Genomic DNA, 24,052 nt, shown 5'->3' on the forward strand with positions numbered 1-24,052 from the left:
AGAAGAAAATGACCAAGTTGAATTGCAGCGCAGGATGAAATTCAGCGGCCGGGGGCGGTAGCAAACAGTCCGCTGAAAGAGCGGCGGAACCCGTTTAAACTTCCAGAGCCGAGACGACGCCTGAAATTGATCGCGCGTCATCTCGTACGGGACAGTCCGGCCAAAGGACGGACGCGGAATTTAATTTGTGACCCGCTTCGAGTTATCGACTAGGACTCTTCCCTTTATAGTCCGTTATCCTGCGGATCACGAAAACAACGTTTCTTTCCTCTAAGCCGATCCTTCGTTATCGCAGCCTCCTTTATTCTCTGCTCTCACAAGGGGTCGTATATTCGCTGACAGTTGCCCCACTTGTGACAAACAAACTTGTTTCGCAGCCTTCGTGTTTCCGAAGTTTGAGATGGTTGATCGAAGAGGATTCTAATGCACTGTGACGGTTTGGCTGGCTGGAAGGGCTAGGAAAAATGGAGGAGAGGGAGAGTGTTTCGTTCGCGACCTGTTAGTGTGGTATCTTACACCTAGCCCTTAGACGGGAGGATGTATGGAAACGATAGACAAGAACTATACAGAGTGTCCCACAATTAGAGAATCCAACAATTGTAAGAACCGAAAAGGGGTAGGTGAGGCGAAAGTTCTGTCGCATTAAATGCTACAAGTTTACTCGTTGATTCCATTAATGCTTATTGTGTTTTGTCAGGGAGGTTTGAAGATAATATATTGTTTTAATAGATGACTTAAATTTGAAAAGTTCCTTTTCCGACATAGTGTGTTGAAGAGACTCTTGAGTACTAGCGAGAAAGTCAAGTCTCATGCGCCATCTAGTGGCATAAGAGTGAAACCTCAGTCTTCAAAGAGGCACATATTGTTTTAATAGATGGCTTAATCGATGGCTATGATATATTATTTTAATAGATGACTTAAATTTAAAAATTTCCTTTTCCGACATAGTGTGTAGAAGAGCTCCTTGAGTACCAGCGAGAAAGTCAAGTCTCATACGCCATCTAGTGGCATAAGAGTGAAACCTCAGTCTTCAAAGAGGCACATATTGTTTTAATAGATGGCTATAACATATTGTTTTAATAGATGACTTAAATTTGAAAAGTTCCTTTTCCAACACACTGTGTAGAAGAGCTCCTCGAGTACTAACGAGAAAAATCAAGTCCCCTGCGCCACCTAGCGGCGTGAAAGCAAAACCGCAACTCTAATCGGTGTTAACGTACTCCTGTAAATCTATTCGAGCATCTCTCTCAAAGCCAGATCTATCCAATTAAAGATAACCGGTTGGCCGGGACACGCTCAATTGCGCCCTTTCAGAGATTTCTTTTAACGCGACTCGGTGTGGCTACTCTTGATCTCCGCTGTGAAGCATTGTTCGCCTTTCAAGGGATTCGCCTTTTCACTCGAAAGAAAGTTACCGGAGAGTGGCGCACCTACGGAATGTTGGACGAAATAATTCGTCCTGTTTTGATCGAAATAGAGTGGCCGAGGATTATGATTTCCATTCGAGATGACAATAATTTTCTGCGGTAGAGGATTAAATGGAATTCTCCTCGGTCCTTGATCGCGTTGACAGCGTTCGTTTACTCGACTTCCTCCACACGAGTCTTCGTGAACGCGTGGCCCACGAAATCGCTCGCAAACCGCTCGTAAATATTCATAACGCAACGCTCGTCACCGTTGAGAGATCTCTTTGATTCCTACGATACACGGTATAACTTTGCCTACGATTGACCGTTTCCTACGGTGATTCCCACGGGTGATACGTGGCCTCGTCTTCGATGGAAATCGCGAGAATTCGAAACGTTCACGCACTTGGAATAATCGAAACGTTAGAAAAGGTACAATGAAGGTTCGCGTTCCCTGGTCGGGAAGGTAGTTGCGGCGGATTTGATCAACCGAGAGTCCGTCCAACTCCTTTCCGTCTGGGAGGCGCGATTGTCTCATCTCCCTCGAAGATAGGTTAATTATCCTGAAGCTGCTTGTCAATTTTACCCGGTTGTAATTTTCAATAGATGGCTTAAATTTTCATTTTGAAAAGCAAGGACACATCTGTGTGGAGCCAGTGGGACTACAAGTCTTAACTCTATCTCCAGACTCAATAGACAGGTCCCTGTTAAGCGCCAATTAGACAAATACGTTGTCCAGCCTCATATTTCTCTTCAGAAAAAATTATTTTCATTTTAAGCTTGTATTTTCATTTTGAGAAGCGAAGATACATCTGTATTGAGCCAGTGGGACTACAAGTCTTAACTCCATCTCCAGACTCAATAGATAAATCCCTGTAAAGAGTCAATTGAATAAACACATTGTCCAGCCTCATATTTCTCTTCAGAAAAAGGCTGACAATTTTTCTGTGCGTTTAAGAAAAGTCTTCCGACCCTCCAATAAATTCATTTATTTTAAAAGACAGTCTGATATATTTAAATAAAAGTAAAGCTTTCCTTGTGTTTAGCTAAGATTTCCAGACGGTTAGTCCGTTAACGAATCGAAGCGTTAAAAATCGTGGTTGCCGATAAAACTGTCATTAAGAAGATGAAAAGGGGAATATAGGAGAAGGGGCTAGGGGAGGAAAGTTAATTTAGGAAGAGCCGAACAGGCAACGTCACGAACATTATCTCGTGGGAACACTCGCGAGGCATACGCGAACGCCCCAGCGTTGCGACGGCGCAGATACCGGCAAATATTAATTAGCCGCGAATAGATTCGACCTACGTTTAGACGATTAACGAACGTAATAAGCATCGTCCGATAACCTCGGAGAATACTCAGCCTCCTTTGCGCAACGTCTTCCAACTTTAATAACCGAGTTGAAATTGTTCCACGCCCATACGGCTGATGTAACGACCACGTTTTCTCTGGGTTATCTGCTTTTTTAAATTATAGGCGTGTTTACTCGGGTAATCGAAACGGCAGGGAAAATCAGTCGAATCGTTGAAATTCAGAAGGGATGGTTTCGAGCAGTACATCGGGGGAAAAATATGGAGAGTGGTTTTTCAGAATTGCTAATTCTCTGCGAGTTAACTCGAGCTTTCACTCTTACGCCACTAGGCGGCGCAGGGGACTTGACTTTCTCGCTAGTACTCACGGAGCACTTCTACACAGTGCATTGAATAACGTATTTGCCCAATTGTAATTAAGATAATTATCTCCAGACTCAATAGACAGGTCGATGTTAAGACTTGTAGTCCCAGTGACTCAACACAGATGTATCTTTGCTTCTCAAAATAAAAATACAAGCTTAACCTCTTGCACTAAGATATTCTTATCAAGTGCGTCTGCCAGAACTGTCTAATTTCAGCCATAACATGAAAACAGACCCAGAAACTTGAAACGTTACGTGAATTTTGTATCATGCAGTTTACTATGCAAATTATACTCGGACTCCAAATTGAAATGCATTCGAAACTCGAGTAAAATTGTCCATACCCAAAGTTACGAGTCACAAAATAGTGTAAGGGGTTAAAATAGTGAGTCGTCCTAATTTGTAGTAGTAAAAATTGAATCGAGCCGATTCGATGTAGGAAAAAGGTCGCGACAGACGTCGCGTTCGGCGTCTAGTGGAAACTTTATCGACAAAGTTTGCCTATAAATAAGTCGGTTAACGTAACTCTCACCCCCGCTTTGTTTTCATTTCCTCCGCACGTCGAGCTCCAAAAGTTTGCGTCGTATCCGCGAGTGCAAATTGGAGCGACGAATATCAAACCCGGTTGGCTCTGTTTCGCGATCGAAAACGGAACGCGTCGCTCGAAAAAATAAACGGGCGAATCGAGCCAAGAGTCGCGGCTTTTCATAATGTCTGCTTCTCTTCGAATTTAATGGAAGAACGAATTCGGGGTAAACCGAGGCAGACGCTCGCCGAGGCGAACAGGGTCGCTCGAATTTTTTCCGCGGAAATTAACCCGCTACTTTAATACGCCATCGGACAAAGCCGTTATCTCAGGAAAGAAGAAAAGGAAATCGCGATTAACCGAGCGGAGAATCGTCCAAACTCGATTAACAACATTTTTCTTCTTTCGCCGTCAAATTCCACGAGCCGTTCGCAAGACGCTATTGCGCGCAGAGCGTTACTGAACCGCGTGGAAAATCAATAGCAGCGAGGATGCTCGGTTTCGTCGATCGTCCTGCAACGTCTTGCGCTTTTCCTTACCGCGAATCTCTCGCTGTTCCTTTCGCCTCGTTTATTGATCTATCGACGATAGCTTGTCATTTCGCGTAACGATTCGAATTCGACGAAGTTCCGATTGCGAATGTAACGCCTCGACGCCTCGGATGTTTGGAGCGTCTGACTCGGCAAACACCCGAGATTATCGCCGCTACGCTCGATATGAACTCGGTCTAACATTAACACGCTGATTGTGATCGCTTCTCGCCAGTCATCGGAAGAAACTAATCTAGTCGCGCAACATCCAGACCGGTGATTCCCTGTTTATCGCGTGTTATCGCTCGAGGTCGTTCACTATTTCTGACAAGTCTCAAAAAACTTTTGCGTAATTTACCCGGGACTTTTTTAAGGTTTCAAGACACTTCGTGTGGCAACAAACAAAAAGAGTATAGATTCACCAGCCATCCGCGCAAATCGCTCACAAAGAGCCGTTGTCGCGTTTGAACATTATTTGCCCGATCGGTCGTATCCGAAAACCTCCGTTAAACGATCAGTTTCTCTGTTTTTCGTTGTAATTCTTCGGCGGCACGTTCGGGCTGAATAAAAATTCGACTCGTCGAACACGGGTTATTCGAGTGGGCGGCGAACCGGTCGAGCAGAGAAGAACGATCGGTGTAAGGACGCGACGCGACAGCTTCGGAACGAACCGCGAGAGTAGGCGCTTTAATGAAATTGAAACGGAATCGAAACGGAAACGGGATCGAAATTCACCGAGGCAATTTGTCGGGGGATTTTCAACGGCCCGATGAAATTACGCTCGAGGCTATTGGACTTTTAAGAAAACTTCCGCTCGGTTTCGTACTAGACTCTTTCTCTCGTAATTAGACTCTTCGATCAATTTTCGATGGAATAGTACAACTATGTGAGAACTATGGGATTTATGGGGACCATAGTCTTTGACAGTATTCATTATACTTTCGGGTTAGGTTAGATTAGGTTCGAGTAGGTTAGGCTTGAGTAGGTTAGGTACGATGGAGAGGTACTATGTAAGAGCTATGGGATTTATGGGGACCATAGTCTTTGACGGTACTCATTATACTTTCAGGTTAGGTTAGATTAGGTTCGAGTAGGTTAGGCTTGAGTAGGTTAGGTTCGAGTAGGCTAGGTTCGATGGAGAGGTACTATGTAAGAGCTATGGGATTTATGGGGACCATAGTCTTTGACGGTACTCATTATACTTTCAGGTTAGGTTAGATTAGGTTCGAGTAGGTTAGGCTTGAGTAGGTTAGGTTCGAGTAGGCTAGGTTCGATGGAGAGGTACTATGTAAGAGCTATGGGATTTATGGGGACCATAGTCTTTGACAGTACTCATTATATTTTCAGGTTAGGTTCGATTAAGTTAGGTTCGATGGAGTGGTATAACTGTGCAAGAGCTATAGGATTTATGGTCACCATAGTCTTCGACGGTACTCATTATACTCTTAGGTTAGGTTATCTTATTACTTATGGCCATTTTGTTTGTCGACGGCCATCTTCTTTACTTACAGCAATTTTCTTTGTGTACGGCCATTTTGTTACTTACGGCCATCTTGTTGCTCATGGCTATTTTGTTTGTCGACGGCCATCTTCTTTATTTACAGCAATTTTCTTTGTGTACCGCCATTTTGTTACTTACGGCCATCTTGTTGCTCATGGCTATTTTGTTTGTCGACGGCCATCTTCTTTATTTACAGCCATTTTCTTTGTGTACGGCCATTTTGTTACTTACGGCCATCTTGTTGCTCATGGCTATTTTGTTTGTCGACGGCCATCTTCTTTGTTTACAGCCATTTTCTTTGTGTACGGCCATCTTGTTACTTACGGCCATCTTGTTGCTCACGGCCATCTTGTTTATCTACGACCATCTTGTTTGTCTACGACCATCTTTATTGACGGCCATCTTGTTCACAGCTATCTTAATTACATTAGCATCTGTTTTAAACTTGCAGCTTCAAAAACTTGATTTTCTCAAACCTGCTATATTTATTGCTGTCCAAAAATACGTGGCTACTATATTAAAATCTACTGATAAATACTGCACTCGTAGAAGCTACATTCTGCAGTTGTTAAACCTCCTGGTCGAATTTATAAAATCAACCATGCACATCACATATGAGTGACAAGTTGACAAGATGGCGGTAAAGACTCTACGTTGTCAACCAAACCTAACCTAATTTTCTAGCTGGTTGTGTCATCACAACTAGCTACTAATTACTGCAACTGAAGAAAGTTACCAAATCCTTGATCGTACACATTATTACATGAAATTGAAAATTCAATTGCAATGAAAGAACGAGTCAACTGTTGTGTGCGTCACGAGTGACACGATATGAGGAGTTGAAAACGAAAATCTGAAAATCTACGTCAAATATCCGTCAAAGGTAGTCCGGTCTGTCGCTCACCGTCTTGTAAACGCTGAGACAAACGAGTGTGGAACAAAGACGAGCTTTGGCGACGTAATCACTCCGTTTCAACTGGAACGCCGATCGAGCAACTAGCGCGAGCGCGTAACGAGCGGGAGGAAAGGGAGCAGAAAAGCGGAAAGAAAGCGGTGTCGAGACCTCCGATTACGAAACAACTTGCCTTACGAATTACGCGCATTGTCCTCGCGCGAATAACTCGAGAAAAGTCTGCCTCTCGAGGAAAATGTATCTGGAACCGATCGAAGCGTCTAACTTAATAACGTTCGATCCGGAGGCGGAAATTGCGATCAGACAACGGACCTGCATCTTCGAACCGAGACAAAACCGACTCGTAATTAGCGACGGGGAAATATCGAAGCTCGAAAGCTAGCAGGAAATGTCGCGTGAACGAACGAAGGATTACGAGAATTCGGGTTAAGCCTCGACGTTGCGAATCCGTTAATCGACGGGTATTAACGTGCTTCGTTAATCGTAAATTCTTGCCGGATATGAACGCAAGCGGATTGCGCCGGAAGTTCCCAAAATACCTCGGAAACTTTGTGCAACATAATTTATTTCAGAACTGGAATATTAAAATAAAGTGTACGATAATTCCGAATTGAGTAAAATTGACGAGTGTTGTACCTTTTTATTCCCCATTCGGAAATTCGGATCGGGGTATAATAAAATTTCCTCCGTAATATTTCCACGAGGATCCGTAATCAAATAAATAGGTCGCGTCCTTTTGAGAGGAGCTTCGAGAGAATTAACGGTCATAAGCGCGCTCTCGCTTAATTTATCGCGGCCCGTGGGTTAGGCAATAATTAAATTCCTCGAGACGCGATAATTCGGGGAGTCTTACGGTGTACGTAACCTATTAATCTTCCCATCGAAAAAAATGCGTGAAATCCAGTTGTCGACCATTCGCAGAGATTCAGCGAACCGATTACGCGATAAAGACGAAACAAAGCGGATAATTGAGGCGCATCGCTATTACCCGGAAACAAATGGCGAAACGGGGAAATTAACCCCTGCGTTTAAAAGAATAACGGGGTAAATAGAAAACGGTCACGCAGAGTTTTATCCCATCCGATCGATACGGAAGCCACGCTTAATCCACGTCGCGTCGCTCGATGGCTGCGATTTAAACGGGAATTAAGGCACGCCGCTTCGTTACGGGTTCGACGCGAGAACGGAAAGAAAAATGCGAGAAGCCACGAAATAAAGAAAATAATAAATGGGCCGTTTAATTGGCTGGCGGTGTGTCGCGAGTACTCCGCGAACGTAAAGTTTCGTGTATCGGTTTTTCGCGACAATGAGTAATCTCGAGCGAAATCTCGAGTGGACGCGGAATGGAGAGAGCTGTTTTTGCTCCTATTCGCGTGTGTTTTCTCTCGAAAATTCTCCTCTCGCCTCTTGCCCTCTAAATAACTTTTAAACTACTTCTTTCGTTTCTACCGCCATTTTGGAACAAAGAGGTCCGGAGTATCGTTGTGACCAAGCTGAGCAGCTGTTGAGATCAGCTTATCGGAGGAGAAATTTTACCTCGTTATCGAGGGATGCGTCTTCGAAAGCAGTTGGCCGGAGATCGTTACGCAACGCTCGTGCAGCATCGGAATCGATTAAGGGGCGCAATAGACGGATGAAAATAAGCTGATATTTGTGAATTTTTTGTATAGCATTTTCGAAGTTTCAGGTATAATTAAACGCTAAAAGTTTATTCGTTAATTCCACTAATGCTTATTGTGTTTTGTCAATGAAGGAGGTCAGATAACATTGTTTTAATAGATGCAATAAATTCGTAAAGTTCCTTTGCCGACACACTGTGTAGAAGAGACTCTTGAGTACTAGCGAGAAAGTCAAGTCTCATGCGCCACCTAGCGGCGTAAAAGTGAAACCACAGCTTCAATCGGTGTTAGAGTAACGTTCCATCTCTCTAGCGAATTAAAGATAACCGGTTGGCCGAACCACGCTATTACCCCCCCCCCCCCCCCCCCCCTTAAAGTTCAACATGAGCCTTCTAGCTTGTATCGAGGATTTTCTTTCCGGTAAAAACGAGCCCCGAATCGAGATATTAGAAATTCTATAGCGGGGAAATTGACGAGCTTGGTTAATCACAAGCGATTCCCTTTGGTTACGCTTAATTACGCGATTCTATGGATCGTTACCAACCGTACGAGTGGTTTGCGCGCGTTTTATCCTGTTTAATCGGTGTCGCGTTAACGACCATCCAAGCTGATCAAAGTTTTTTCGCCGCCCTTTCAAACGTATCCCTCCCGGTCGCATCGATCGGACGTTTCGCGTTAGTCCGTTCGAATAACCGTGTCGATTTTCGAGGTCTGGTCAAAGGCAGAATCCGCTTCTTGGCAAGTTTAAACACAAAGGTATTCCGATAAAACATCGACTAAATTTACGACTTCAGCCATAATATAAAGCATTTAAATGCAAATGTAAAATGCATCGAGTTCGGAATAAATTGCTCGAGAAGTCGTTTTCCGATTACCGGAACGACGTTTTCACCCGTTTGACGAGGGCGTTCCATCTCGCCGGCAAGCCGTGCGAGAAACAGCCAATTAAAAATAAAACCTCGCGGATGTAATTTCACCGTCAGAAGAAACTATTCAAAATTACTCCGTTTTAATTAACCATTCGCAAATAGCACGCTTTCCTCGGAACTCTGTCGAATTTTTACTCTGTCGAAGGTTTGAAAAAACGTCGTTCTCGATCCCTTTTTCCTTCTCGTTACTCGTCGCGGAAGAGCACGCCTCTTTCATTTAGTTAATAGCAACGACGCTCCCCGAATGGGTCGCGTACAAATTTCTGCGTGTCGCTACGCGTGCACGCGCTCGATTATTCGCTCGGAAGCTAACTGTTATCCTGACAGCAATTATTTTATGTTACGAGACCGTTATTACGTTGCGAATCGTTATTAACGCCCCGCCGCACCGCATTGTCCGTTTCGATGCCAGCTGCTGTATCGACGCTTCGAATCTCGCTCGAGAATCGTTCATTCTTCCATCGTTTCGATATACAACGCTTTCGAATAATTTCTTCATTCGATCATCCGAATTTCACTCACTTCAAGCATGACTTTACTTATATTTTTCGTACATCTCTTTCAAGTTTAATTCAAGTTAACACTGAATTTTTTCTCCTTTCGATTAACCAGAATTTGATTCACAGTTCGAGTATGACTTTGGTTGTATTTTTCGTAAATTATTTTATAGTAAAACTGACTACTTCAAGAAAAATAACAGTCTGCTACAACTTGCAAATTGACCACCGATGTCAACGGTTCCTGAAGGGACCCATTCAATATTTCCGAAAATATTGATTTTAGAAAGAAAAGCCTCAAACAAAAAATAAAGCTCACAACAAGCTCTATAAAAAAGGTTCTACACATCTTTTACGTAAACCCATTAGTTTGCCTGTAATTCAATAGAACGTAGACTACCGATGTCAATGGTCCCTGGAGGGACCCATTCAATATTTCCGAAAATATTGATTTTAGAAAGAAAAGCCTCAAACAAAAAATAAAGCTCACAACAAGCTCTACAAAAAAGGTTCTACACATCTTTTACGTAAACCCATTAGTTTGCTTGTAATTCAGTAGAACGTAGACCACCGATGTCAATGGTCCCTGAAGGGACCCATTCAATATTTCCGAAAATATTGATTTTAGAAAGAAAAGCTTCAAACAAAAAATGAAGCTCACAACAAGCTCTACAAAAAAGGTTCTACACATCTTTTACATAAACCCATTAGTTTGCCTGTAATTCAGTAGAACGTAGACCACCGATGTCAAATACTTACATATTTCTCCCAATTGGCCCTTACATACACACTATGTCGGAAAAATAACTTTTTAAATAAAAAGAAGTGAATTAATTATTCTGTCAAAGTTAATACATACAGATAACATTGTTTTAATAGATGGTTTTCCTTAAACTTAAAAAGTTACGTTATTTTTTTACATACTGTGTAGGAGAGCTACTTGAGTACTAGCGAGAAAGGCAAGTTTCATGCGCCGCCTAGCGGCAAGCATGCGAAACACAACTGTGTTACAGTATCTAAAGATATCTACATACATCGAACAAACAGTGTATTTGCACAATAGTGTATAACATAATATAATTTGTATAATAGACTGTTTATACTCGATAAACGGATAGCCGGATTGACGGGTGAATAGCTGGCGATACAAAAGAGATAGATTTGTAGATCGATCCGTGAACGGACAGGGCAGATAAGTGTTCGAGTAGATGGGAAACGCGATAAAGAAACGGTTGAGTTGAAAAGCGATCTTTATCGTGCGCAACCTTTCTTCCTTCGATGCTCGAAATTAACCAGTTAGTTTCGCCCATTCTTCCCGGGAGATTTCGTCCGAGGCTTTTCGCGAAATTGACGGCCATCCGGATCAAAAGCGAACTCGTGGCGGAAAAAATTGCGTGCTCCGGGAAAGATGGAAACTCTCTCGCTGGCCAACGTAACAATAGCGATCGTGCTCGATGGAAAATGCACTTGGCGCTCGATCCTCTTTACGGTATTTCACGGTACTTTTCCTTCTGTGTTTTAAATTTTTCTTTCTCTGTTCCGCGTTTCATTCTTTGTCGAATAAAATGATCGGAGCTTGCAAATTTTTGGCAAAAAAATTCATGCATTTTCGAACTCCATTTTTGATCTACCGATAATTTCAGACTCCGAGTATATGGAACGATATTATTTTACGAATTAAAAGAGACGAGATAACGTACCCGACGTATAGATCGGAGATTATCGGGCTCCGGGGACTCGGTCACGGGAGACGGTTATACTAGGAATTTCTCGAGTCAAAGCTTATTTAATGATATTGCGCTTACGTAAGCAGTGACGCAATTTCAAGATCGAAAGTCATTAACGCCGTATCGCGACTCTTCCCGAACACAGTCGCGTTTTTCGAAGAGCACCGTAAAAAAGAGTTCGTTTGGTCACGGCGAACGTAACGTTTTAATAATCGACGAACCGAGAGGAAACTCCTTTGCCGCGACAGGAAAATTTCATCAATTTCCTCGCGGATCGATCGGCTCCGATTAACTCCGGATTAACAGGATATAGAGAAAGTTCTCCAATAAATAGGTACAAGTTTTCGAAAGGTCCGAGATAATAAAAAATAAGCGTGAATACTTAGTTTCAAAACTGACATAGTTTTTCGTGACTGCGTTTGAGGTTCATCGATAGCTTGACCTGGGATCTGTTTTATTAGTATTAGTATTAGAACGCGCACAGGGTAAATTTGATCGTGGCAAACAGAATTCGTTGACGCGTTATACGTATCATGAATAATCGAGACATCGCTATTTCTGGGGGAATGCGTCAACTGAAACTTTGCCTATAGCGGTGGAGTCGTTGAACCGAGCTTCGGAGTATTTTGTAAGGGTCTACAGTAACTACCCTTGCTACTGTAATATGTAGGGAAATTCAATTACTCGAAATTCAAATTCAGTAGAACGTAGACCACCGATGTCAATGGCCCCTGAAGGGACCCATTCAATATTTCCGAAAATATCGATTGTAGAAAAAAAAACTTAAAACAAAAAATGAAGCTTACAACAAACTCTACAAAAAAGGTTCTACACATCTTTTACGTAAACCCATTAGTTTGCTTGTAATTCAGTAGAACGTAGACCATCGATGTTAATGGTCCCTGAAGGGACCCATTCAATATTTCCGAAAATATTGATTTTAGAAAGAAAAGCTTCAAACAAAAAATGAAGCTTACAACAAGCTCTACAAAAAAGGTTCTACACATTTTTTACATAAAACCATTAGTTTGCCTGTAATTCAGTAGAACGTAGACCACCGATGTCAATGGTCCCTAAAAGGACCCATTCAATATTTCCGAAAATATTGATTTTAGAAAAAAAAGCTTCAAACAAAAAATGAAGCTCACAACAAGCTCTACAAAAAAGGTTCTATACATCTTTTACATAAACCCATTAGTTTGCCTGTTATAACCCAAAACATCTCAGGAGGATCAAGCTAACTTCTGTCCAGAAAGAGAATGTCTTTTTTCTTCACAACATCCAAAATGATAGGTCTACATGAAAAGTGTATAGAACATTTTTTGTGGGGCCGTGCGAGAGCTTTATTTTTTGTTCAACAACTTTTTCTGTACAATCAATACTTTATGAGATAATTAAGAAGAACGGTTTCACCTCTGAAGAGGGCTGCCAAACCCACACCAGAATTTGGTAATTCGGAAGATAAAAGCTATATACAAAATTTCGGAGGGTGAAAGAATAGTGGCAGTGAACCCTAACGTTTAACGTGTAGTCCTCTGCAAGGAGTATTATAAATTTAGTCTATCCACGGTAAGCGCGGTCCCTCGCAATCCTCTTACCAAACGGCAAATCCTAGAGGAACAATTTCCATGCTTTCGGAGGGAATGTCGGGTTGTTTGCCGTCCCTTCGTCTCTTTCCGAACAATCAATCCTATGACATCCGATAGCCGGCCCTTCGAACCCGGCTATCGTCGGGCATCTCGACCATTTCCCCCGTTGCTGGAGTTAGTCTAAATCCCAGACTTAAATCTGTCAAAGTCAAACGGTATTCGGGAATTCTGGCTTTCGATCTCGAAAACGTCGGTCACGATAACGATTCGGTGTCTTTCTGGAACAATAATCGGGAGTACATCAGTTTTAAAAACACGGAACGTAAGAATGGCCGGTTAAAGATACAAAGCGGTTAACGCGATTCGAGCGGATTTTCTTTGAAGTCTTTCCAAGTAGATCCAACGCAAAGGAGATTTAGCCGGGTGGAATGACATTAGGTGCCAAGCGCGTTAAAATTCTCCGCCACTACAAACTCCCAATTTTTTCGACTCGAACGAGCTTAATTTCTACCTGGAAGCGAGAAGAAGGGCTACGAGGTGACTACCCGTGTAAATGGTTGATTCTCGCATTGCGCGTAAATTTAACGACAGCCCGCAAGATCGAGTAGATGCAGTTGCAAACGCGAGCGCTCTCCTGCTAATTACGTCAGGATTACGATAGTTGAATGCGTTTCACAGGTAATGGAGGGTGCTCGACTGCTGTTGGATGCGGATTTGGCGCTAATTAATCGAATACCATCGTTGCTTCGATAATCATCAACGAAACGCGTCCTTCCCAATACGCTATCTTCCTCGATTTTCAAAAGTAGCTTTCTCTACGAATCGATTCCGATAACAGATCTGTTCAGGACAGAGATTTCCACATCCGTCGACGGTCTACCGAAATAGAAACGTCCGTCAACGCCACGACGTTTAAATTAGATTTGAATTTATCATCTTTCGGTGAAGAATGAAGGAATCAAACGGGAAACTCCCTGGGGAGAGCCGTGTTTAGATTCCGGATTTATTGCGTTACGGTGTCAAGAATTTTTCTCAACTTTGGACTGTTTCTTTTAATTTATGAGTGATGCGAGTGGGTCTACAATAAAACTGTCTGTCAAAGGGACAAGATCTTCAAGTCTAAGGACAAGTCTGTTTAAATCTAAGGGACAACTGAATAAATAGTTTGCTGACCAGACTGTTTCGAACTGATATCATTTTAATTTATAAACAAAATCTATGTTGAAACTCACTGGAGCTACAAATAAAACTTAACTCTATCTCCACAGTCAAGGGACAAGTCTGTGTTTAAATCTAAGAGCTAATTGTACAAATAAGTTGCTGACCAGACTGTTTCAAACTGATATCATTTTAATTTATAAACAAAATCTATGTTGAAACTCACTGGAGCTATAATAAAACTTAACTCTGTCTCCATAGTCAAGGGACAGGTCTGTGTTCAAAATCTAAAGGCTATTTGTGCAAACAAGTTGCACAGACTGTTTCGAACGGTTTAATTCCTATGCTCGCCGCTAGGCGGCGCATGAGGCTTGCCTTTCTCGCAAGTACTCAAGGAGCGATCCTACACAGTCTGCCAGAAAAGTAATAGACTTTTTAAATGAAAAGAAAAAATGTAAGGGCTAATTGGACAAACATCTGCAATGTATAATTTGCAAGTTGTAGACCCAGACTGTTATTTTTCTTAAGGAAGTCAATTTTATATGTACATGTATATATAAATACCATATGTTTTTCTTGAAAAAATCAGTTTTATTATATGTACATGTACATATAAGTACCATATGTTTTTCTTGAAGAAGTCATTTTACTATACATACATGCACATATAAATACCATATGTGTAGTACTATATGTACATACACTGTGTGACTAGAAGAGTCCCATTTAATCACATCCTTGAACCATACACACATCCAAGTCGCTTAAAAACAATTTTCAAACAGTACATGATTTATAAAGACAGTTTCCATTTTATTTAAACAAACGTGACGAATAGAAGTTACGATAGCATAATTAATTTAAGCAAGGAACCTCTTGAACGATTTCTACCCGCGCACGATGCACGAAGTTTCGTGGCAGCGTTTTACCTGGCGAACTGCATTTGACGTAATTCACGAAGTTTGACAGGAGACCGGATGCAAGGATTTACGCGTCCCTCGTTGAACGTAATCCCGATTCGGTTGCCGCGACCAACTTATTTCAATTACAATGGCTCGAAATACGCTCGATTCGATTGGAAACGCTTTCGCTACGAGTAATTTGGCAATACTCGTATTCGACCGCGTTAATCGACGAGAAGAATTCGTTGTCGGTGAAATAGCGTGATAAAGAGAAAGGGTTAGAAACGCGTCTCTATGCAGAGGCGCTTCAAAGCCGCTTTGTTTCTTTCGCACGCCGGCTTTTCTTCCCTGGAGAACAGGCCTCGTTCTGTAACCCGCGCCAGCCGCGGCTCGATTATTTTTCCATCGGAGAGTTTGGACGGCAAAGGAAAAGAGAAGACATGGACTTTGAAAAATTCATTTTATCTCCTTCGTTAAATCGATCTGGCTTTTTTTGCAACTCGGTATCGATTTTTCCCTTCGAGTTCTTGTAGACTAATTTATGAATAGTACCCTTAATTTTATTGGAGCCACTCGAATACTTGGTTCGAGGATCAAGAATGTATGTGACTAAATGTGACTTTTCAATATGGGACCTTGGAGATACACACCCTTATAGGATCACACTTTTATAATTTTCTAAACTGACTTTCATCCCTTGCAACATCTTAGTCGACGCTTTAGCTTCAATGGCCACACATGTGTATGTTATTATGTATGTACATGCAGTGTTCACAGAATGTCGAAAGTTAGTACACCCTTTGTGTGATGATCGAAGATTGCTTTAATAATTATTATAGCATATAATTGCATATGTTTGCACGTGTTGAATTGTTTCGTGCAGCCAAGTGTTAAACCACATCAAACTCCGCATTCAGAGCATATTACAGTAATAAACTATTGTACGTGCTACTAGCATCTATCTGAATATTTTCCGTCTATAAACTATTATGTATTTGCACTAGTGTTCGTATATACGCTTAATTTTCCAATATATATCCCGATTATTTCTCGTGGAGGCCCGTGAAACGACGCGGAATAAAATATCGACGGAGCGAAGGAAACGGAAATCGTGGAATCGAGACATTTTTGCACGGCTCGTTCCGCTCGATGTCCACGAGGGAAATGGATTTAAGTCCAGAGAGTCCGCGTATCAAATACCTGATATCGAATTCACGTCGTAGAAAAACTCTGCGATCCCAATTTCGCAGCTAGGGTTTCGTGGTTCGCATTTTTCTTTGTCTTCGTTGCGCGTTTTCGAAATGTCCATCACTCGTCTTTGCACGGAATCTCTTTCCTTTGTTCGCTTCGAGTGCAACGACGCGTTCTCTTTGTTCGCTTTCGGCGTTCGTTCCTTTCTCCCGGTTTCTGCCTACCCTTATTGTCCCCCGTTCGGTCTTCCTTCGACTTCGTTGTTCCGATTGTTCGTCTCGGTTTTTCCATTCCTTGTTCCGCGTGTATCGGTTTTTTTTAATTAACGAAAGAAGCGAATCGCGGGGTACGCGAAGAAAGCGAATCGAGTGCGATGAACCTACGGTTCGATAAAAGAGGGATGAAAGGGTGGAAAATGTTCGCGTAAAATACGCTCGACGTAATTGTAATTGATGCGGGTGTGAGTTAATTCGACGAAAACTCGCCGGTGTTTTGCGCGATATAGAACGAAATCCTCGGACGAAGTAAAATAAAAGTCGAGGCTCGTTCAGAATTTATGCGAAGAGAGAACCGTTCCATGAGTTGGAAATAGCTAACGGCTATTTAACCGACCAACTCTTGTCCGGCTACTTTACTCGTTTTTCTTATAACCCTTGTTTCCTTCCTTCCTTCCTTCCTTCCTTCTATTCCTTAACCACTTTGTAAAGCTACAAATATTTTCGAGGAAGCTCGTTAATTTTGTGTCGCAAAATTCATTTTCATTTTTACTCTTTGACTCTCACTTGCCATTTAATACAATATTGATGTAAACATTTGGCAACAAAATTTGAAGTAAACATTTTGCAACAAAATTTGAAGTAAACATTTTTTAGCTAATTCTATAATAATTTATATTCTATAATATTGTACATTAAGCAGCTGTGCGATTGTCTAGAAAATTACGTGTCAACAGATTAAATAATAATTTGATACTTGTATGTATATACTTGTACAATAATATTTGTTACATTCATTAATAAATATATGTACAATAATATTTACTTATATTATTGTACCTATACTGAATATTTTTATTGCCAATCTTTCGTTAATATCGAAAACATTCCTTCTCGCTGTAGCATCGTTCAAATTTCGCGGGCCTGCGCGCGCACGCACGCAGCATCCAACACGAAATTACTTTCGCTATCGCTTTCCGTGAAGTACTAATTTCCGTCCATTTTTATCAATGATCCAAAACAGGAAACTAAACAACAAATATCGCAATCATAACCTCGTAATCTGAAGATAACGTTCTGCCTACTCATCGAGGAAGTTGAATTATATAAAAGATTGTATCACTAATCGATAAGTGTTCTTGCTGAGATAATTGAAAACATAAACTCTTATCCCAAACGCTATAGAATAAATTGCAGTTACTCGAATTTATCACGGTGCATTTAAATATGCATAGCACAGAGCGCGCATACTCGCACACCTGCCCGCGACCTTTGACCTATCGGTAGATATAACCGGAACAATGTCAAAACCCACGCAAATTCGTTAATAATCCAGGATAGCAAGTTTCGTCGAGACCATAATGGGATTCCAAACGAAATTTTTCATTGTATAACCGCGTTTCGTTTGCCTCGTAGACGAATTCTTTGATTATCGAGTACTTTCGCGAATCATTTTCGACGAAAACAACGTCGACGAGTAGACTCGTCCAGTTTCGAGAAGCCGGAATAATTACCTCGACGTTCAGAGATTGTAGTTTTCAATTAGCTGATATAAAGTTGCTCCACTTTTAATTAAAAGTTTGCGGTTAGATATCGGATATCGGTACTCGTCGGCGATTAAAACGGACACCGGACGCAAAATTATTTTAATCGCGAATACCTCGAGATCCGTAAATAATCGTCGAAGCTCGGCAGACGTTCCGGTGTTCGACCAAGCGGATTCTTTCGTTCAACGACTTCGACGCGTTCTTTCCCTCTAAACGAGTCCGGCTACTTCGTTTCCCTTTGAATCGAATAAACGACAAATTTCTTGCTTTTTATTCCTCTCTGCTGAAACTTTTGTAATTCCTGATACCTTTTATCTCGCTGTTGCCGGCACGGAAAAAGAACCCAAAGTAATTGAATCCAAGTTTCCATCCAACAGAATAACCGAAAAATACCTTTCACGGAACAAACGATACGAGCTCGATACGAGTAATAACGAAAAAGCAAAATTTGTTGCCAACGCACGGTCTCGGATTTCAGATTTCCATTTCGTTAATTAGCTTCCATGGAGTTTATCTCTATTTCTCTGCGGAATCAAAGTTCGCTCTGGGACTTCACAACTTTTCCCACGTAAAACTTTTACGAGTCTCAGACAAAGCGATTCGAATTTCCCGCCATTTTGAAGCACCTCGATCTTCCTGGAAAACGCATACGCGAATTAGCTCGTGTTGGAATTCGTGCAGATTCGGTTACGTAAAATTATAGCGACGGGCGGCGATGAATCGACGGCGTTGCGGATCCTCCGAACGATACGAGGCATTTGAAACATCCTGGAACGTTGCACGCCAGTCCGAGTTTCTGTTCCAAGTTCCTTCGAACACGCGCCGAGGAATTATCTTCGCGAACGATCCGATAAAACTTTCCGCAAACTTTGTCATTGTCGCGCGAAACGGTTTCCGGCAACCGGAATTTGCATTTTTATTCGTTCCTTAAACCCACGTTATCCGTTGTACAATCGTACGCATCGAATCGGGATTAAAAGGAAGAAGAGAACTCGTCGTCACTTCCGATCGAACGCGGACGAAGCAATAGCGACCATTCCGATTATTATCGGATAGCTGCGGCACGCTGGCACGCGACACTGGTTTCGCTAAATTTACCGCTTTCCCAGATCCACGATACGAAGGACCCGCTCCTCCAGATGTACGCGCGTTCGTACAAATATTTGGGTCATGTTCGCGAAATTCGAGCAATCGAAGACGGGGAAAGTTTTCGCGCAAACATACCCCGTTGCCGCTCGAAAGAGTCTCCGGAAGGAGTCTGGAATTGGTCCTTTGCGCTCGGATCGTCGCTCGGCAAACAGACATTCAAGATATTATACTCGTCGCTTCCGTTTCGAGGAACTTTCGCAACTAAATGCATAGAGAACGTCGCTTCAATTTCTAGATCGAATTCCGGAGATAAACGGATCGTTTCTTCGGTAACTATCCTTTCGACGTTTCTAAAATTACGCCACCCTATTTGCACGTATCTTTTCAGGACGAAACAAGCCGTGCATTGATTTCCAACCTCTAATTTGATGAACTACGAAGAATTTCCTAAACGTTAACTCTTTGAGTACCGAATATAAATATAGTTTTAAAACAGCACTTTAGTTACGAAATATAAATGAAACAAAATAGAAATATTCACATAGAACCAATTTATTAAGGTATGAAACTCCATTGCATTCCCAATTTTTGCCAACGTCCATTAACACGTAGCTCACGTGATTCTGAATAAGATTTCCCTTTGCAGAAATAAGGTTTGAAGCTTCGTTTTCGAATTATTCAGGAAAAACGCGGACTGCGCATGCGCAGCCGCCATGTTCGAAGCTACCGCTCTTGCGGCTGCGCGCGCATAATCTTGCTCCGCGTTTTATCTTAATAATTCAAAAACGAAGCTTCGCACACCATTTCTGCAAAGGGAAATCTTATTCAGAATCACGTCAGCTACCATTTAAAGGACCTACACTAATTGTGAGACACCCTGTATATTTACCTCAATGCGTAGTCAGTATAGGAGGTAAAATAAAAAGCGAACAGTTATTGTAATTTTCTAATTATTATATTAATTCAAATTTTCTAATCATTATATTAATTTGAAAATTATAGTTAATATAATAATTCATTTTTTAATTATTGTGTTATAGAATCAGTTTAAAAATGCTTGTTTCAAATTGTTTGAAGATTTTTATGCCCATGGGACGGATTTAATTTGTTGCTATATGGATTAAAATGTAAAAGTAATACATTTTATATGGAATATATTTACATTGCTGATATAAATATATTTTTAAGACAGCATTTTAGGAAATATAAATAAGTATATAAATGAAACAAAATAGAAATATTTTCATAGAACAAGAACCAACTAGTCTAATGCTTAAATTCCAATGACGAGTCAGATGAATAACTTGGCCGTAACTTCCAAGTGAACAGATGACGAGTCTCACTCGTGAAATGCACCCAAAGGTTCAACGACGTCAAGCTTCGATTTCGAAAGAACTTGCTCGTCCGCGGAAAGTAGCTCTTTGACGAAATTAATAGCAGCGATCGCGATAAAAGAAAATAATGGAACAGACTCGGTTCTTAATCCTCTTGTCCAGTGGCGTGTGAGACTGCAGATAACACCGGGCAGATTTAGCGATCGACGTTACGGATCTACAAGTTTCGCTTGATATTTTTACGAGCCGAAATTCGTGGGAACATCGCGAAATATTCATCGGCTTACAGCATCCGTGTCGCGATTAAAGTTGAAGCAACGTTGCGACTAATAAATATGGGTAGTTACGAGCGAAAGATAATGGAATCTTTAACGAAGTTAACGCCAAGATGGCAAAGGCCGATATATCGAGCACGGATGGTAAACGACGGGCGTAAACGTTTAATTAATAACGGTGACTCGAGCTTAAATGCTTCGAAACGAGTTCACTGGGCCAACCCGTGCACTAGTGTACACGGTACACCGATCCACGAGGAGTTGCTAATTTCCCTTGCGCGCATACATCGGCGAGAGTTCGATATGCCGTTTGTGGTATCCAAAATGCAATATACTGGTGCGTCTGTCACGTGCACGCACCGTATCTTCCGCTTCCGTTTATCTATCGACTAACTTGGCAAATACGATTCGAACGAAGCTATTGTTCCAAGGGTAATCGTGAGACAGCCTATGCAAACGTACAAGGAACAATGGGAAACGTTTAAGCGGATTCTTTACGAGGAATTCGAAGTCTAAAATTCTTTCCCTCCGGAATCGAAATCGTTCGTAATTATAGACCGTAGACTATTCGAGGATGCGACATTTCGCCTGTGAAAATAAGACGTGTCCTACATTCTGACATTGGTACTTTTAGCGTACGATTAATCTTTCAACGCCTTGTGGTACGCGGGAAAAGTTTCCACGATACGTACCGATTGAAAAGGCAGCGATAAGCGCCAGCGAACGTTAACTCCTGTTCTCGTTTCCAACGGCTGTCAACCGTACGCGCTTGCTCGTCTTCGAGTATCCCTCAGAAACGGAAACATCGCTTTGACACGCGGGATTTGTTACCGAGCCGCTTCCTCGAGCGCCTCGTCGTAAAATATACTCGGGCACGCTCGTACCATGCAAATGCGGTATGCGCTACCGCGTAAATAAAAATGGGCTAGGTCGCGACAAATGGCAGCGTGGGAATCAAAAATCGTGCACTTTGCGCTTCTTTTTTTATCGAACACGACAGACAGAGAAACCTTCTGTTCCAGTGCAACACTGCCGTCGGAGTGAAGGCGTTCTTCGATATGATGCACAGCGGACCGCACAAGGTGATGCTGTTCGGAGCAGCCTGCACCCACGTCACCGATCCCATCGCGAAAGCGTCCAAGCACTGGCGTCTAACGCAGGTGAGTGGCAGAAAGCCAATTAATGAACCTTGCCAATACTCGAGTTTTCCGTTGCAGCTCAGCTACGCCGACACGCACCCGATGTTCACCAGCAACAGCTTCCCGAATTTCTTTAGGGTGGTACCCTCCGAGAACGCTTTCAACGCTCCTCGCGTAGCTCTTTTGATACACTTCAATTGGACCAGAGTCGGCACGATTTATCAAAACGAACCGAGATACGCCCTGGTGAGTATTCCTCCGACACCCTGTTGTCAACCTGTCGTTCACGTCGAGGCTTTTTTATAGGCGCACAATCGACTGGTCGCCGATTTGGACGACAACAAGATGGAGGTCGTGGAGACGCAGAGTTTCGCCACGGAGGTCACCACGGCCCTCGAGAAGCTCAAGGAGAAGGACGTTAGGATAATTTTAGGCAATTTTAACGAAGTCTGGGCTAGACGAATATTCTGCGAGGCCTACAAGTAAGTCGATGCGATGTCATTAAGTTACTTACATCGGTAAGCGATGATGGAACACAGAATCTTTGGACCGCGGTTTACAGATTCGGGATGTTCGGGAGAAAGTATCAGTGGGTGATCATGGGAACGTACGCGGAGGAGTGGTGGCTTCGATCCGGAGGCGGCTGCGACTCCGCGGAGCTCTCGGAGGCTCTGCACGGGGCCATCTTGACGGATTTGCTGCCGCTGACGACCGAGGAGCGGTACACCGTAGCTGGAATCGTGAGTAACAAAAGGGAATCGTCAATCGAAGCTTCTCGTATTCTGAACGCTCTCGATCGTCGCTTTTCAGACGCCGGATCAATATCGAGTCGAATACGATTCGAGACGAGGCACAGAATATTCGAGGTTTCACGGATACACGTATGACGGCATATGGGCGGTCGCATTGGCCATACAACACGTGGCGCGCAGAATAAGGCACTACCGTCGCAATCAGACTATATCGGATTTCAGATACAGGGATGCGCTGTGGGAGAAGCTTTTCCTCGAAGCGCTCAGAAACACCAGCTTCGAGGGTGTGACGGTCGGTAATATCGATAGATTCGATTAGCGAATCGTTAATTCCGCCGAAAGAAATTACGCGATGAACTGAGATACTGTTTCCAGGGTCCCGTGCGTTTCTACGATAACGAACGGAAAGCGTACATCCTGCTGAAGCAGTTTCAAAGTGAGTACTCGAAAGGAATTTCGTAGCCGTGAAATATTCGCACGCGTGTTATCGCAGGTGACAGCGAGGTAAAGGTAGGGGAGTACGACGGTGTGTCCGGTATCTTGGACCTGAGCAGAGGCGAGCCGCTGGTCTGGAGAGGAAGATCACCGCCGAAAGATCGAACCCTTCACATGATCGAGCACTCGACTGTAAATATTACCATCTACGCGGTGCTCGCGTCGGCGGCTAGCGTGGGTATCGTCATGGCGGCCATTTTTCTTGCCATCAATATTAAATATAGAAATCAAAGGTGACTATTCGAGAGACGGTTCCTTCGAATTTCCAGTTCTCACGCTTGTACGCTCTGCGTTTTACGTCGGTAACCGGACGACGATGGACATCGCGCTCCGAATAATTTCGAAGGATAAAACGATCGATCGCGTCTCCCTTTTACCCGTGTATTTCTCCTGTCTTTCTTCTCATGTCCGGTCATCTTCGACGTTTCAGATACATAAAAATGTCATCGCCGCATTTAAACAACCTCATTATCGTCGGATGCATGCTGACCTACAGCAGTGTAATTTTCCTTGGGTTAGATTCGCAGCTGTCCAGCGTAACGGCATTTCCCTACATTTGCACCGCCAGAGCATGGCTACTGATGGCTGGTTTCTCGTTGGCCTTTGGTTCCATGTTCTCGAAAACCTGGCGAGTACATTCCATCTTCACCGACGTTAAGCTCAACAAAAAGGTGAGTCGATCGTCGTCCATATATCTACTCTGCTACTAATCTACTCTACTATATTATAGGTCATAAAAGACTATCAGTTGTTCATGGTGGTCGGTGTATTGTTGGTTATCGATCTGGGGATTATGACCACGTGGCAAGTCGCCGATCCATTTTATAGAGAAACAAAGCAAATGGAACCCTATGTACGTTCTCTGCGGTATGAAACGACCGAATAAAGACTAGATCGAATAACGTCTCTCCCGCGTTTCTCTTCTTTTCAGCCTCATCCCTCCAGCGAAGACATCATCATTATACCCGAAAACGAATACTGTCAGAGTAATCGAATGACCGTGTATTTAGGGTGTATATACGCGTACAAAGGACTGTTAATG

General features: G+C 42.6%; 1 protein-coding gene across 1 annotated transcript in view; it reads left to right on the plus strand.

Moving 5' to 3' along the window:
* GABA-B-R2 (gamma-aminobutyric acid type B receptor subunit 2) overlaps positions 1-24,052 on the plus strand; it is a 71,148-nt gene that overhangs the window by 41,969 nt on the left and 5,127 nt on the right. The window contains exons 3-12 of the mRNA XM_076540267.1: positions 21,647-21,784; positions 21,842-22,009; positions 22,070-22,245; positions 22,326-22,503; positions 22,574-22,807; positions 22,891-22,951; positions 23,009-23,243; positions 23,441-23,681; positions 23,741-23,863; positions 23,942-24,052. Of these exons, the coding sequence (XP_076396382.1) occupies positions 21,647-21,784; positions 21,842-22,009; positions 22,070-22,245; positions 22,326-22,503; positions 22,574-22,807; positions 22,891-22,951; positions 23,009-23,243; positions 23,441-23,681; positions 23,741-23,863; positions 23,942-24,052 (1,665 nt within the window). The remainder of the gene's footprint in view (positions 1-21,646; positions 21,785-21,841; positions 22,010-22,069; positions 22,246-22,325; positions 22,504-22,573; positions 22,808-22,890; positions 22,952-23,008; positions 23,244-23,440; positions 23,682-23,740; positions 23,864-23,941) is intronic.

This window comes from Megachile rotundata, chromosome 15 (assembly GCF_050947335.1).
Source record: "Megachile rotundata isolate GNS110a chromosome 15, iyMegRotu1, whole genome shotgun sequence".
NCBI lineage: Eukaryota > Metazoa > Arthropoda > Insecta > Hymenoptera > Megachilidae > Megachile > Megachile rotundata.